Source organism: Jaculus jaculus, chromosome X (assembly GCF_020740685.1).
Source record: "Jaculus jaculus isolate mJacJac1 chromosome X, mJacJac1.mat.Y.cur, whole genome shotgun sequence".
Classification (NCBI taxonomy): Eukaryota; Metazoa; Chordata; class Mammalia; order Rodentia; family Dipodidae; genus Jaculus; species Jaculus jaculus.
In genome coordinates, this window is record NC_059125.1 from 150,134,297 (window position 1) to 150,148,036 (window position 13,740).

General features: G+C 40.1%; 1 protein-coding gene across 3 annotated transcripts in view; it reads right to left on the bottom strand.

The window, feature by feature from the left end:
• Nucleotides 1–2,538: 2,538 nt before the first annotated feature.
• Nucleotides 2,539–13,740, bottom strand: part of Gabra3 (gamma-aminobutyric acid type A receptor subunit alpha3) — a 235,776-nt gene continuing 224,574 nt past the window's right edge. For 2 of the 3 annotated variants that reach the window (XM_045140822.1, XM_004668913.2), the window contains exon 10: nucleotides 2,539–3,743. In XM_045140822.1, coding sequence (XP_044996757.1) covers nucleotides 3,408–3,743 — 336 coding nt within the window. In that variant the 3' untranslated portion in view covers nucleotides 2,539–3,407. The remainder of the gene's footprint in view (nucleotides 3,744–13,740) is intronic. The other variant, XM_045140823.1, reaches the window with a different exon arrangement.

Sequence of the window (13,740 nt, forward strand, 5' to 3'; positions counted from 1 at the left end):
ATGGAGACAGCTGGTGATTTACCCTTAAGACTAGGAGAATAGTTTTCAGAGGGCTGGTAAGGATTGGGGATATAGCTTATTAGTAGACTATGTATAAGGCATTGGATTCAATCCTCAGTGCTGAAAAAAATAAAGATGAGTTTGCAGGAGGTTCTTAGAGAAAAGAAGAAAAATAATGGCATGGTCAATTTTACAAAGATGGTTGCTTCCTGTGCCTTTTCAAGTCACCATGAACTGTGACTGAGCTACACAGACCAAGAGGAAAAGCAGAAGGGTATCCATGACATGACCACAAAGATGGAATGTGCCTTTGGGGATCCAAGTCATTCTTCTGTTTGTGTGTGTGTGTGTGTGTGTGTGTGTGTGTGTTGTGTGGAGTGTACATGTGTGTGTGTGCACATTTATGCATGCATATGGAGACCACAAGGCAACCTCAAGTGTGATTCCTCAAGAATGTCATCTACATTTTTTGTTGTTGTTGTTGTTTTTGAGGTAGGGTCTCACTCAAGCCCAGGCTGACCTGGAATTCACTACACAGTCTGAAAGTGGCTTCAAACTCACGATGATCTACCTACCTCTGCCTCATGAGTGCTAGGATTAAAGTCATGCACCACCATGCCCAGATCGTCATCTATGTTTTTTGGGACATGGACTCTAATTGGTGTGGAGGTCACCAAGTAGGCTAGATTGGCTGTCCAGCAAGCCACAGGGATCTTCCTGTCTCCACCTTCCTAGGGTGTGATTAAAGGTATGTGTCACCACACCAAGCATTTTTAAATTGGTACTAGGGATCAACCCTTGGTCCTTATGCTTGCAAGGCAAGTACCTTGCAGATTCATATCATAAGCCCTCTTCCTTTCAGTTTGGACAGAACACTCTTTTCATTGAGAGAAAGAGAGAGAGAGAGAGAGAGAGAGAGAGAGGGATTTTCCCATCCCTCAGTGAGGAGCCAAGCAAATTTCTCAAGTATGTCTCATGAGATTATTTTCCAGATTTCTCTTAATTCTGTCAAAATGTTGTTATCCATTTGCAAGCATATGGATCAATCATCCAGGCACTACAACTCTTCCTGGCAAAAAAAAAAAAAAAATGCCAAAGAGATTATTGCCTAATGCAAACAGTAATCATTAGAAAGGAGAAAGCTTCTAGAACTGTAGTAAAAACACTATTGTCCGTGTCTTGCGAGTTGGTGAATTAAGCAAAGGAAGCAGTATAACCATTTCCTTCTCTTTAGTACTGGGTAAGGTTACTTCTGAGTCAATCACATGAGATACAATGAATCATTTGAAAAGATCTCTTGCTCTGGATATATTTTTCCCAGCTTATTCTAACAACGTTAAGAAGTGGAAAGTAAAGGTGGCACTGGAGTGGAAGTAGATGTCAGGAGCATTGTATTGTCTGTGTTGGGCCGAGGGACCAATAAAAGTACTCCAGCACAAGTACAATTCAGAAAGGGTTTAATAAACAGCCGCTAAACATTGCACCAAAGCATTTGGAAACACAATTTCTACAGAGAGGCAAAGGTTGGGCTTCCATTCTAAATTCCTTAAGACAATCATTAACAGCCCCACCCATCCCACCCCCCATCCCCACATATCCACAAGAATACACTCTTCTAGTCATGAATTTACCTACAGACACAGTCTTAGGAACAATGGGACTGGCATGCATTATCCCAGCAATGGCAAGGAAGCAGGGGATAGGAGAAGGATGGATGAGAAGGCAACCAGCAGTTAATGGTACCCTAAACCTCCAGAGCTTTGTTCAAGGGCTGGGCAGGGAGAATCTGTGGCTATACCTTGGACTTCTAGGATACTCTGCATTAATAGAGGTATTCATATACAAAGTGGCTAGGGCTGCTGTCAAGACTGTTAGAAGCAGTCCTCTTGGGAAACACATTGCTAAATTTCTACATACCATTTTGATGTCCACACAAACTGCCCTCAAGACCCAGAAGGCCCACTGTGATTGTGCCGATTCTGATGTCAAAGTGTCCCTGGCTTCTTAGTTCTCTCTTCACTTTGGACTTTGGAAAGAGGTACAGAATAGTTCATTATTAAACACACTTGTAAGGAGCCCAGGGAAATTAGTCAAAATTCTGGGCCTCAGTTTATCTACCTTATAAAAGGTTTGTGAATGCCTGTCCCTTTTAATCATATTAAGAGCACATGAGAGCAAGTGGCCTGTAAATAATATAAAATTGTCAGTAATGTTGATGGTTTAGCTGATTGAATTAAAGAAGTAGAGATATTCGCATTACTCTGCAAATAACCCCTCATAAGAGTTGGAATTCACAAGAGGTCCTTGACATGGCAAGAGTAAAGTACCCAGGCCTGGGGCAAAGCTGCAATATGGATAATATGAAAGAAAAAGTTTGACTTTCATGTGTCCGTGGCCCTTTCTTTGCAGCCACATTTCAGCCCTTAACAACTACCACCCCTCTTGTCCCATCCACTATTTGACTAGGTACTTTGGTATAGAGGTGAGTTTCTTATAGTTCCTGTCTTTGAAAAGTTCAAATGTAGACATTTGACCTAGATATTTTCATTTCTATTTTTGCCTTTTTAGTTTAAATAAAAAGTGTTCGATCGTTTTTTTTTTTTTTTTCCAGAAAAGTTTACAAGTGGTCATTAATCCAAAGTAAGTGATGTCTAGTTGGCTATAAAGGGCTCAAAGACATTGAGGGCAAAGGGCTTTGCTGGAGGAAGATACACTGAGGTGAGCATGACTTTCCTGAGGGGCTGGAACCGGCAGCGCATCAGTCATCGCGATGGTAGGCTAGCACAACTGCTTCTAACTGTTTGGGTCATACATGGCTGTCAGTGGTGAGCCTCGCTTGCTACATTAACCTCCAAGGCAAGAAAGGGTTCCAGGGCCAGTTCAGAGGTTTACACTGACTTCTATCTTTGCTACCAGTTCTCATGCCTAGTGGATCCTGTTATGGGCATGGGAGATGGCAGACAGGGCCATTTGGGATAGCTCAGCTTGACTCCAGAGAGTCATCTGATGTGGCCCAGTTAGTAATGGTAGTAAATCTCTCCAGTCTGGACCTCTCCAACAGCCAAGGCTTTCACTGTAGGAAACAGAGTTTCCAGCTCTTTCTGCAGTGGGCAGAGTGCAATTGAACGCGTGCAGTGTCCTTGGCTGGGGGGACTGGCAGCCTAAGATGAGCAACTGGACACATGGCAATGTTGGGCTTTGACTGGGTTACATTAAGCAATGTTCAAAGGACAAGTACATTTTCTGTCATTATGTTTTCACCGAGGTTCATAAAATTGTGAATTGAGAGTCACAGCTTGGAAGAGGGTTAAAAAGAATCATGAAACACATGAAAGGGAGCCCCGGGGTTTGGGTGCCTGGATGCTTCATGGGGTATACAGTGCTCTGGTTGCCGCCACAACTACTATCTACTGCTTGCGGATCATGCCCTTGATAGCTGACTCCCGGTTCACATATGTGGCCCAATAGACCAGGTTGAATATGGCAAAGAGCACAGGAAAGATGATGCGGGATATTTTGTCAACCTTGCTGACACTGTTGTAGGTCTTGGTCTCAGCGGGGCTGTCCTGCACAAAGGTGGTTTTGGGCGAAGCGATGATTGCCGGGGTTGAGGAGGCACTGGGAGCAGCGCCCTTGGAGATGGCGGAGAACTCAGTGTCCTTGGCCAGGTTGATAGGATAGGTGGTCCCCACGATGTTGAAAGTGGTGCTTGTTTTCTTTGTCGGGGCTGCTGGTGTTTTCTTCTAGAAGCCAGGGAAAAAGAGGGGAAGTGGGAAGGACAAAGTGAACAAAGGGTGATTAGTTCATTACACAGAGACTGTGGGGAGGAAGAGCCATGAGGGAAGATAAGGAACCTGGGTCATGAAGCCACTAACTAACAGTGTCTAGGGAGATTGTTGAAAACAAAAATTTCATGTCAACCTAGCTTACATAGCTATGTGGCTTTGGATAAGTCATTTCTCCTCTGGGAGCTTCAATTTCTTCATGTATAAAATGAGGATCAGAGTAATGGGCAGGTTGTTGAGAGGGTCACAGGAAAGAACGGTGGTGGGAATTGCTAGGCAATGGTGGAATGCTAGTCGTGGGTCTTATGTATTGTGTGATCTCCTCCACCATAGCAATACTATGAGGCAGGGGGCTGAGATCACTCCCCTTTGACAGGTAAGAAAACTCAGCCTCAGACTACCAATCTGGGATGCTGACTTTAATCAGAGATGTCCCATGCTGCACTGTGCCCTGGGCTTTCTATAGCACAAGACACTCTGGTTACCCAAGAAAACCTCCAAAAGGCTGTGACTGACCATCCCAGGATGCATCTCCTGTGAGGAAGAGAGCATGGTGAGTCTGGAGAGGCATGCATCTTAACATACTAAATACTAAAGTATGTATGCATGCATTGTTACAGCATGCCATCTTTCATGCAGCCTGGGAGCATACGAAGGTTTTCCACTCTTGCCGGGCTGCATCCAGAAGCCACAGCTTCCCACCCGGCTGCACAAATGACCCTTTCCAACACTTGAACTTCAGAGGCAGCTGGGAGCTTACTTTGGCATTGCCATTTGGGCTTACTTTCTCAGAATCAAGCACTCCAAGCACACGGGGGCGGGGAGCACAGCACAGCCACGTGTCCATTCGTCTCACATAAATGCACTCATGAACACATGGAGCCTCGCTGGGGCTCCCATGCTTCTCAAGCGAGGACTCAAAGCTTAGGTCTGGATCCCAGTACAGAGGAAGATGAGTGGCATGATGACCAAGGACACAGGTTAGCCTCTATCTATGCAGTCATAGGTACTGCTTAGCTCAGAACCTGCAAGAAGGCTGCTATCGCTCTCCTCACTCAGGCTTTCAGCTCAAGGGAACATGATGTTATGCTGCTTCCCAGAATCCACGATTGTCTCCTTTGCTTTGATATTCCCTACTGTTTCGTTGCCTAGATTTTTCTCTATCCCTACCTTCCTTTATTGCCCTCTCTCTCCATCTCTATTTCTCTTCTTTCCTTCAGAGTTCTCATTCTTTTCCTTTTTTATTTTAGTCCTCACTGCCATATGCTTTCCTAATCTTGATAATTACTTTCGTTCAATATTTGTTGAATGTCCTGGATCAAGGACTATATCAGATAATAGTCAATGTTACTTAGAAAGGTTAAAGATGGGGCTGGAGAAATGGCTTAGTGGTTAAGCGCTTGCCTGTGAAGCCTAAGGACCCCGGTTCGAGGCTCAACTCTCCAGGACCCACGTTAGCCAGATGCATAAGGGGGCACACGCATCTGGAGTTCGTCTGCAGTGGCTGGAGGCCCTGGCATGCCCATTCTCTCTCTCTCTACCTGCCTCTTTAACTGTCACTCTCAGATAAATAAATAAAATTTAAAAAAAAAAAAAAAGAAAGGTTAAAGATGTTCAGTCCCTGCCTCCTAGAACTCACAGTCTAGACGAGAGATTTCGGAGCCTACCATTGTCATATGGTGTGACTCTAGTTCTGACAGTTTTGAGTAAAGTGATGCAGGCATTGTGTAGAGAGAGGGACAAAGTATCTGCAGGTGTCGGGAAAGTGGCTCAGAGACAGCCATGACCTTTCCAGTCTGGCTCTCCTTAGCTTCACAGGAGCTCATTAGATGCACAGACACAGAGGTGCAGGAACTCAGTGTGCAGACAGGAGGGGGCAGATCTTGCGAGATCTCCTACCCGCCATGTCTACCCCCACTTTATGTTGTCAGCAGGGGAGGGAATGCGGATTTAAGTAATCAACAGTCTGACTAACAGGACACTGTGAGAACAGCATTGTTCTTTCTGTTTGAGGGCTGCAATCAATTGCTACACGTGGAAGGAGGACAGAACTCTAAGGCTTCAAAGAACCTTGTAAATGCTTTAAATACTACATGGGACTCATTTATAATTAGCAAAGTCATTGTGTGGATAGAGCCCTGCTATTAAATGCTTTTTCTATTAAATAAAATAGTGTTTTACTTGTTTGCCTGCTTATTAACTTGCTTAGTAATTTCTTTTTTCATGGGTATATATATATAAAAAAAAAACAAAGAAAAAAATTGAAAAGACAAAACAATCACACGGTCACCCAGATTTTACAGGCTGCCTTCTTGTGTCCTTTCCTTTAGTCATCTCATAAGCTATCTATGAGTAGGCCTCTGAAACAATCCCTTGTAAGTTCACCTCCACAGGTGCTTTAATTTCTATAGGTGAAGCGAGGCAGCAATTGAGTTAATCACAGCAATTTTAAGTTAATAAAGGAAAATTATCTTTTAATTTCGTTCACCATTTACAACATGACACAGCTTAATTGCAACTGTATTTTTTTTTTTCACCCTGCACTGTCAAGAAGGAAATGAACATGAAAGTTACAGGCTTGAGCAGAAAGGACCACCAGGCAGAGGTCACTGGTTAACATCTTCCTATTTTCACACTGTTCCAGTTCTCCTTGCTCATAAATTTGGTAGCTAAAAAGGAGGTTAACTTAATCTGACCAAGTTTCCCTTATATTCCTATCTTCCTAGCCAAGTGCATGGCTCTTAGGAACAGGGTGAATGTGTAATGAATGAAAAAAAAATTACTCTTCTAAATTTCTCAAGCAGTCTGATATCAATATCCAAGTAAATTTACTTCTAAAAGGCCATTTCCTATGAGTTTTGGGATAAGGCCATAAAATTTCATAAACAAATAAATGTTCAACTCAAGATTCCTCCTCAGATAATGCTAGTTACAGAGTGAGCCTGGGCCCTAAATTCACTTGCAACCCAACTAAGACTTCTTCCATGGACTACCACCTCTGTATTGAGCTCCGTATAGCTGCTCATCTTTGCCAAACCTCATTCCCTACAAGTGAAGCCAAACAACGGAGTACATGTGATGTGGGATTGAAAGATGGACAAGATAACCATCAATAACAAAACCTTGCTTGTTAAAATAGGCCAAACACTTGAATAGACAGTTCTTCAGAAAGGATAAGCAAATGACCAACAGTCACCTGAAAAGATACTCAGCAGAACTAACCATTAGGAAATGAAAGTCCAAGCCACAATATGAGAAACACATTTATTAGGAATGCTACTGACAAAATGGGAACTAAAAGGTGTTGGTAAGAATGTGGAAAATTGGAAACTTTATCCATTATTGGCAATGTATAATGGTAGAACTGGTACAGAAAAAAGATGTGTTAGAAAAGGGAGAGCTTAGGCAGAAGTATGCTATGGGGGCAGATAATGCTGTCCCTAGAAGACATAGATTATTCCAAGAAAATCCTTTTGCCACAGGTGGAATACTTTCCAGTGAGTTGTTGGTCAGTGAGGCCCCTCATGCCCTGAGAACATTACCAAGGATCTTGGCTGCCCACCAGAACTAGATGGTAAGACCCTATTGCTAAAGACACCACATGTTTGAGCTGCAGGTCAAAGAGAAATGAAGCTGGATCTGAGCTGGAAGTCTCCTCCCTGTTGACTAGCTATCAGGATGCTAGAAAGAGTGATGCAGCCTGTTAGGGGAGAAAAGTCATCAATGGTCTTAATCAGCAGTGGAACCTGCAAGCTTTGTGGCTGGTCAGCCAGGTCAAATGAACCAACTTGTGAAACTGTGGCATGTCTAGGATGGGGTAAACCAACTGCTCTTTGATTGAATTTGAGGACTGTTCCATGGAAGGAATTCATGCCTGGTACTTACTTAAACTCTAATCAAAAGCCTGTGACGGGGGTGGTCATAAGCCATAGTGATGAAACTACCATTATTGTCTGGTTAAATGGATATCTGATGTGCACTAAATTGCCCTCTAAATACTATCAATTAATATTAATATATTATATGCTATTCTCACTTTGGGTTAGAAAAAGCATCTCTTTTCAGATGGTGGTAACCACTAGGGAGACTTAAAATTCTGAGAAGAAATGAAAATGGTGTGTTCAGCACTAAGTGAGACATCTATTTCACCCCCTCCACAAGGCTCAGGCACTATTGCAGAGGAGGTGACAGAAAGAATGTAAGAGCCAAAGGAAGGAGAGGTCTGCTTTGGAATACTGTCTTCCTGGCACAAGGTGTCCTTGCATTCATGACCTCACAGTGGAAGAAGAGCCACAAGGTGATCACATTCTGAAATGGGAAGAAAAAAGCGATTTTATAACTGGTTTATATTATTTCCAACTACTTCAAATTCTCTTTTTACTTTTTATGTAGATATTTTTAATCTGATATAATAAACTCTAATTATGCCTATCAAATAAAAATTCTTATACATAAAATAAGTGGAGAAGAAATAACTATATTGCTATTCAGTTGGTCAAAATGAAGCAAAACAGAGTGATGTAGTTTGGCAAGGTCAATATCAAAGGGTGAAGCAGTTTATCTTAAATAAAGGAGGGCAGAATGACCTGCAAACTGCAGGAAGGGGTGGTGGCTTTCAGTGAAAGGGCAGTCATTTCTTCCCAAACAGCCAAGTAGTAAGTAAGCAGATAAACAAACAACAGAGAGGCATGTTTTACTTTTCTCTCTCCTATGACCCTTAGAGTATGCTATAATCTTGTTTCACTCTGAGTGCAGGCAAGCTTCAGGGAATGTTTCCATCTGTATCTTAGACATCCCAGACACTGACACTGCTTTCTTTTGTTTTAGTTGTTTTTCTAGTGACAGCATGATTGTGGTCAGATCATTTATGACTACAATAGCATAGGATGTGAAGACTTTTGTTTTATGAATAAATTTAAAGCATACTTAATGTTACTGCAGAGAAATACCCAGCAGTGGCTTGATTTGTGCCCGTTCACAAGAATGTCCTACAGATTTAAAAGCCATTTATAATAAGGAACTAAATTTCTCTATGATAGGAGTAGAAGATGAGCATTTTTTCAATATAAATGGTTAGAATATTGTAGAGGTAGATATTAGCATTTTCTCAAAGGTAAAAAAAGGCTATAATTAGGTATCTAAAGGAAGGTAAGAATTTAATGAGTTGCTTTTTCTTGGAAGCAAGGTATTTTTGTTATGCATCTACCATAAGCTGCTCACTGTGCTATTAGAAAAGGCTGCAATGTTTAGCACTCATAACTACCAACATTACTCATGATTACCACACAAGGAAACTGAGAGTTTACGGAGACTGAGTTGCTTATCCCATGTCATACAGCTAGTAAGATGCACATACATTCTACAGAATAAAAGATATGTGTGATAACCACAACATTTCATTTAAAATTGTCATACGGTTACAGGAGGAATAATGTCTATTCATTCCTGACACTATTGGGAAACTTAATTACAACTAACAATAATAACTTAGTGGTTATTTCACAATTGCTGCCAAACATTGATCTTGAATGTTTCCAATATGAATAATAAATTTTAAGATGATGTATATGTTAGGAAGTTGTAAATACTTTAAAAGTACTTCTAAGAATTTTCCACCTTTGTAAATGTTTTATTATTTTTGTGGGTAGGATGTTCGTGTGTATCTGGGCACATATTTGCCACAGCATGCTTGTGGAAGTCAAAGGACAACCTTGGGTATTGGTCCTCGACTTCCACTTTGTTTCCTTATTCTTCAATGCTGTGTTTACCAGGCTGTCTGGCCTGCAGGTTTCTGGGGATTGTTCTATCTTCACCTCCCATCTGGCCTTTGGAGTGCTGGGATTACAGATACGTGCGAACACGTCCAGCATTACATGTGTGCTGGGGATCCAAATTCAGGTCCTCACGCTTTCACATCAAGTGCTTCATCCACCGAGCCATCTCCCCAGCTCAAATTACTTTCTTTTAAAATATAGTTTACTCTCTCTCTCTCTCGCTCTCTCTCTCCCTCTCTGCCTCTTTCTCTCTGTGTCTGTCACTCTTAAATAAATAAATAAAAATAAATGTAAAAAATTAAAAAAATGGGCTGGAGAGATGGCTTAGTGGTGCAATGCTTGCATGTGAAGCCTAAGGACCCCAGATCGAGGCTCGGTTCCCCAGGACCCACGTAAGCCAGATTCACAAGGGGGTGCACGCATCTAGAGTTCGTTTGCAGTGGCTGGAGGCCCTGGCGTGCCCATTCTCTCTCTCTCTCTCTCTCTGTGTGCCTCTTTCTCTCTCTGTCTGTCGCTCTCAAATAAATAAATAAAAATAAACAAAAAAATTAAAATGTAGTTTAATTCATGTTAATCTGTTCTTATAACTTTTCATGTTCAATAACAGAAGATAGTATGCCATGATGGACTATCTACTCACATCATGAGCCAAGAACAATTCTTTCTTAAGTTACTTTTTGTCAGAAATTTGGTTTCAATGAGGAGACTGGCAACTAATGCAAAGTTCAATATTTCCCTGCAACAGACAGCCAAAATCTAAGCTATGATTAAATTACAGTATTTTCACATCAATACTTTTTAATTTTCCCCCAAGTTTCACTGGTAGTTCTTCCATCTCATGGCAGTGTGGACTAAGTACTGAATCCTTATAATATGTATCCATTTTCTACATTCTATGTTTTACTTTTTATTGTTTTAGTTGACATAAAGAGAAATTTTAATTGGCAGAAAGAGATTTAGGTATCAATCATTTTTGTTTGTTTGGTTGGTTGGTGGGTTGTTTTTTTTTTTGTTTTTCAAGGTAGGGTCTCACACTTGCCCAAGCTGACCTTGAATTCACTCTGTAGTCTCAGGCTGGCCTCAAACTCATGGCAATCCTCGTACCTCAGCCTCCCAAGTGCTGGTAATCAATTAAATACATGTGCCACCATGCCCAGTTTTAGGTATCAATCTTCATCTTGTAATTTGCTTCTTAAAAGTAACAAGTAGATTAAGCTTGGTAAGAGTTTAGGGAGAAGATTTAGATTATCACATCTTAAGAACAGTTTTTGACCATTATATAAAAATTTATAATTCAGCACTCTTTAGGTGAAAAATGATAATTTTTGAAAATCCACCTCAAAAAATTTAAAAATGTATTCCCAGTTCTACATTTAAACACTTCCTCTATGCCACAGAAGCAAAAAATAAATAACAAATGAACAAGCCCATCTGTGCAATGATTGATCTTCACTGTCAACTTGAATGAACCTGTCATCACCTAAAAGCCTTGTGTGTGCTTGTGATGGGTGCCCTGAGACCTTAGGTCATAAGGCCTCTAACAGAGTAAATGGATTCATCTCTTGATAGATTCATTATAGGACAGTATTATTGAGAGGTGGTGAAAGGTAGGAGGTAGGACCTAGTTGGAGGAAGTAGAATAGTGGAGGTGTGTCCCTGGGGACCATAAATTGCTTTGGTATCTTTCCATTTTCCTTTTCTTTGTATTTTGTCTATCATGATGAAGCTCTTCTGAAATACACCCCTGCCACTGTGATTGTGTGCTTCCCAACAGGCCCAGAAACAACAGATCCAAGCGGCCATGGTTTGAAACCTTTAAACTCATCAGCCAAAATAAACAGATAAATACTTCCTTAATTTGTTCCTACCAGATATTTGCTCACTGCAGAAGACATTCAGGTTATCCTGTCAGATATTTTAAAATAGCAATAAGCTTCCTTTTGAGTCCTTTGTCTCATCAGTGTCGGAGCCAAACAGGAAGTAAACATGGGCCAGTCAGTGCAAATAAAAGGTCTTAACATCTTACTTGTTAAAGGTAATTCTTAATTGAGAAAAAAAAAATTGAAGTGGTCTTTTCAAACATTGTGCCACATGCTACAATAAGCTTAATTCTGTCTAATTCCCATATATCAATATTTTATTTCTAACATGAAATTGCTGCTAAGCTTTTTACATTCCAGAACTAATTTTTGTAAATGTGTACAAGAATTTATATTGAATCTATCTAGTGTTAATCATTTAATTTCAGCCTGTCCTCTCAAACTCCACACATTTTTTCGGATTTCTAGTTCAGGAATTATTTATTTCCTAGTGAACGCTATTTACTACTCCCTTATAAATTTAAATGTTCTACCTTAAACTTCTTCATGTGAGTTGATGAAAACACTTTAAGAGATTAGAGTTAAAGAAGAAGCCCCATGAATTATCCTCAGGAACCTTTGTTCAATTCAGGTCCATGTCAATCCATCAGTGAATTTTGTTTGACTTCATTTGGTCAACCAATTATATTGGCCTAATTGTACTATTTTAACTGATTTACATTCATCATAGGTTATAATAAAAAGTTAATCAAATATCTTGATAAAATCTTTAACATTTTCTGGTCTACCAGTTCATTAAACTTTTATTAAAGCTTATGAGGTTCATTTGTCATAATTTCTTCTTGGTAATATGAGACTATATATCACTTATTGTTAATTGTTCTTAAAATATCTGTTTAATAATACATTCTTGAAAAATTTTCAGTTTACTATGGCAGACTCAGGAAATCTTTGCTCCCTCTTCCTATTTGGAACCAACAAAAAACAAAGGAAGATAGAAATAGAAACAAAAATTTTTCTTGCCAGGCATGGTGGCACACACCTTTAATCCCAGCCCTCAGGAGACAGAGGTAGGAGGATTGCTGTGAGTTCAAGGCCACCCTGAGACTACATAGTGAATTCCAGGTCAGTCTGGACCAAAGTGAGACTCTACCTCAAAAAACAAAAACAACAACAACAAAAAAAATCAAAAATTTTTTTCTTTTTTTTTTATACTTTTTTCTTTTTTTAGTGCTGAACTTCAACCCTAGTACCTTGAAGGAAAGCACTCTACCAAAGAGGTGCAATCCCCAGCCCTAAAATTTCATCTCTGGTGAAATGAAAATGATTTTAATAACTCTCATACCAAAAAGCAAAGGCTTCCAAATGCAATGGAAATCAGATCATGGCAATAAGAACACTAAGAATGTCTGGTCTTCTGGAATTCAGGCCAAGAATAGAACATCAAAAGGTAGACGGCATAGTCTGAGAGGAGAAACAAATTAGTCTTGCTTTTTGTAATATAAAGTCAGTTTCATATTGGTAGTAAATTACTGCTTGACTATGACATAGTGTCACAGGCTAGAAAATATAGTCTCAAATGTAAACATGCAGATGCATACACACTCTTGTACTGTACACAGAGTGCTTTCCGCTGAACAGAAGGAAGTACTTGCTAGATCGAAGCAGAATCATCCTGGGGGCTAACTTTCCTAACAGTTGAAATACATAACAAATGCTGAACTCACGACTCACTTTCAAGTGCTCTCCACTATCCTCCTCAGTCTCTCAGTGAGTCACTCAAAGATGCATCCACTTATATTACATAATAGAGAACTGTTCTAATGTAATATCAAGTAATAGATGATAGTGGCATTGTTGGAAAATATGCTGCAAAAGGGAGAAAAGTGAGAAAAATGGACTGCTGGAGAATGCACAAGGGAAACTTGTAATACATGAAAAATAAGCAGATGAAATAAATGTAATTGTACCCACAGAAATGAAGGGGAATAGGAATTGTTGAAAATGGTTCGGGATATGGAAGATAGGCTTACTAAAACTGAATGAAGATTAAATGGAAAACGGTTAAAATCATTAGAAAAGAAGTGCTAGATATAGATCCCAGAAAGCTCTATAAAATGTATAATATGTGCTTCTAGGCAGAAAACGGAACAAATTTGTGTTTTCAAAAAGCTTTCCTCAAACACAGAAGGGCAATCAAATTTTAAGGGCAATATAGTGTAAAGTAACAGGACTTATTTTACACATGTAAAGAGAGTAGAAAGTACTGTCCCCATGAGACTTTCTTAAAGAAACTTCTAGAAGATAATTTTGATATAGCTAAGCAATGGGTAAGAAAATAAAGGACAATTTTGAGAGGAG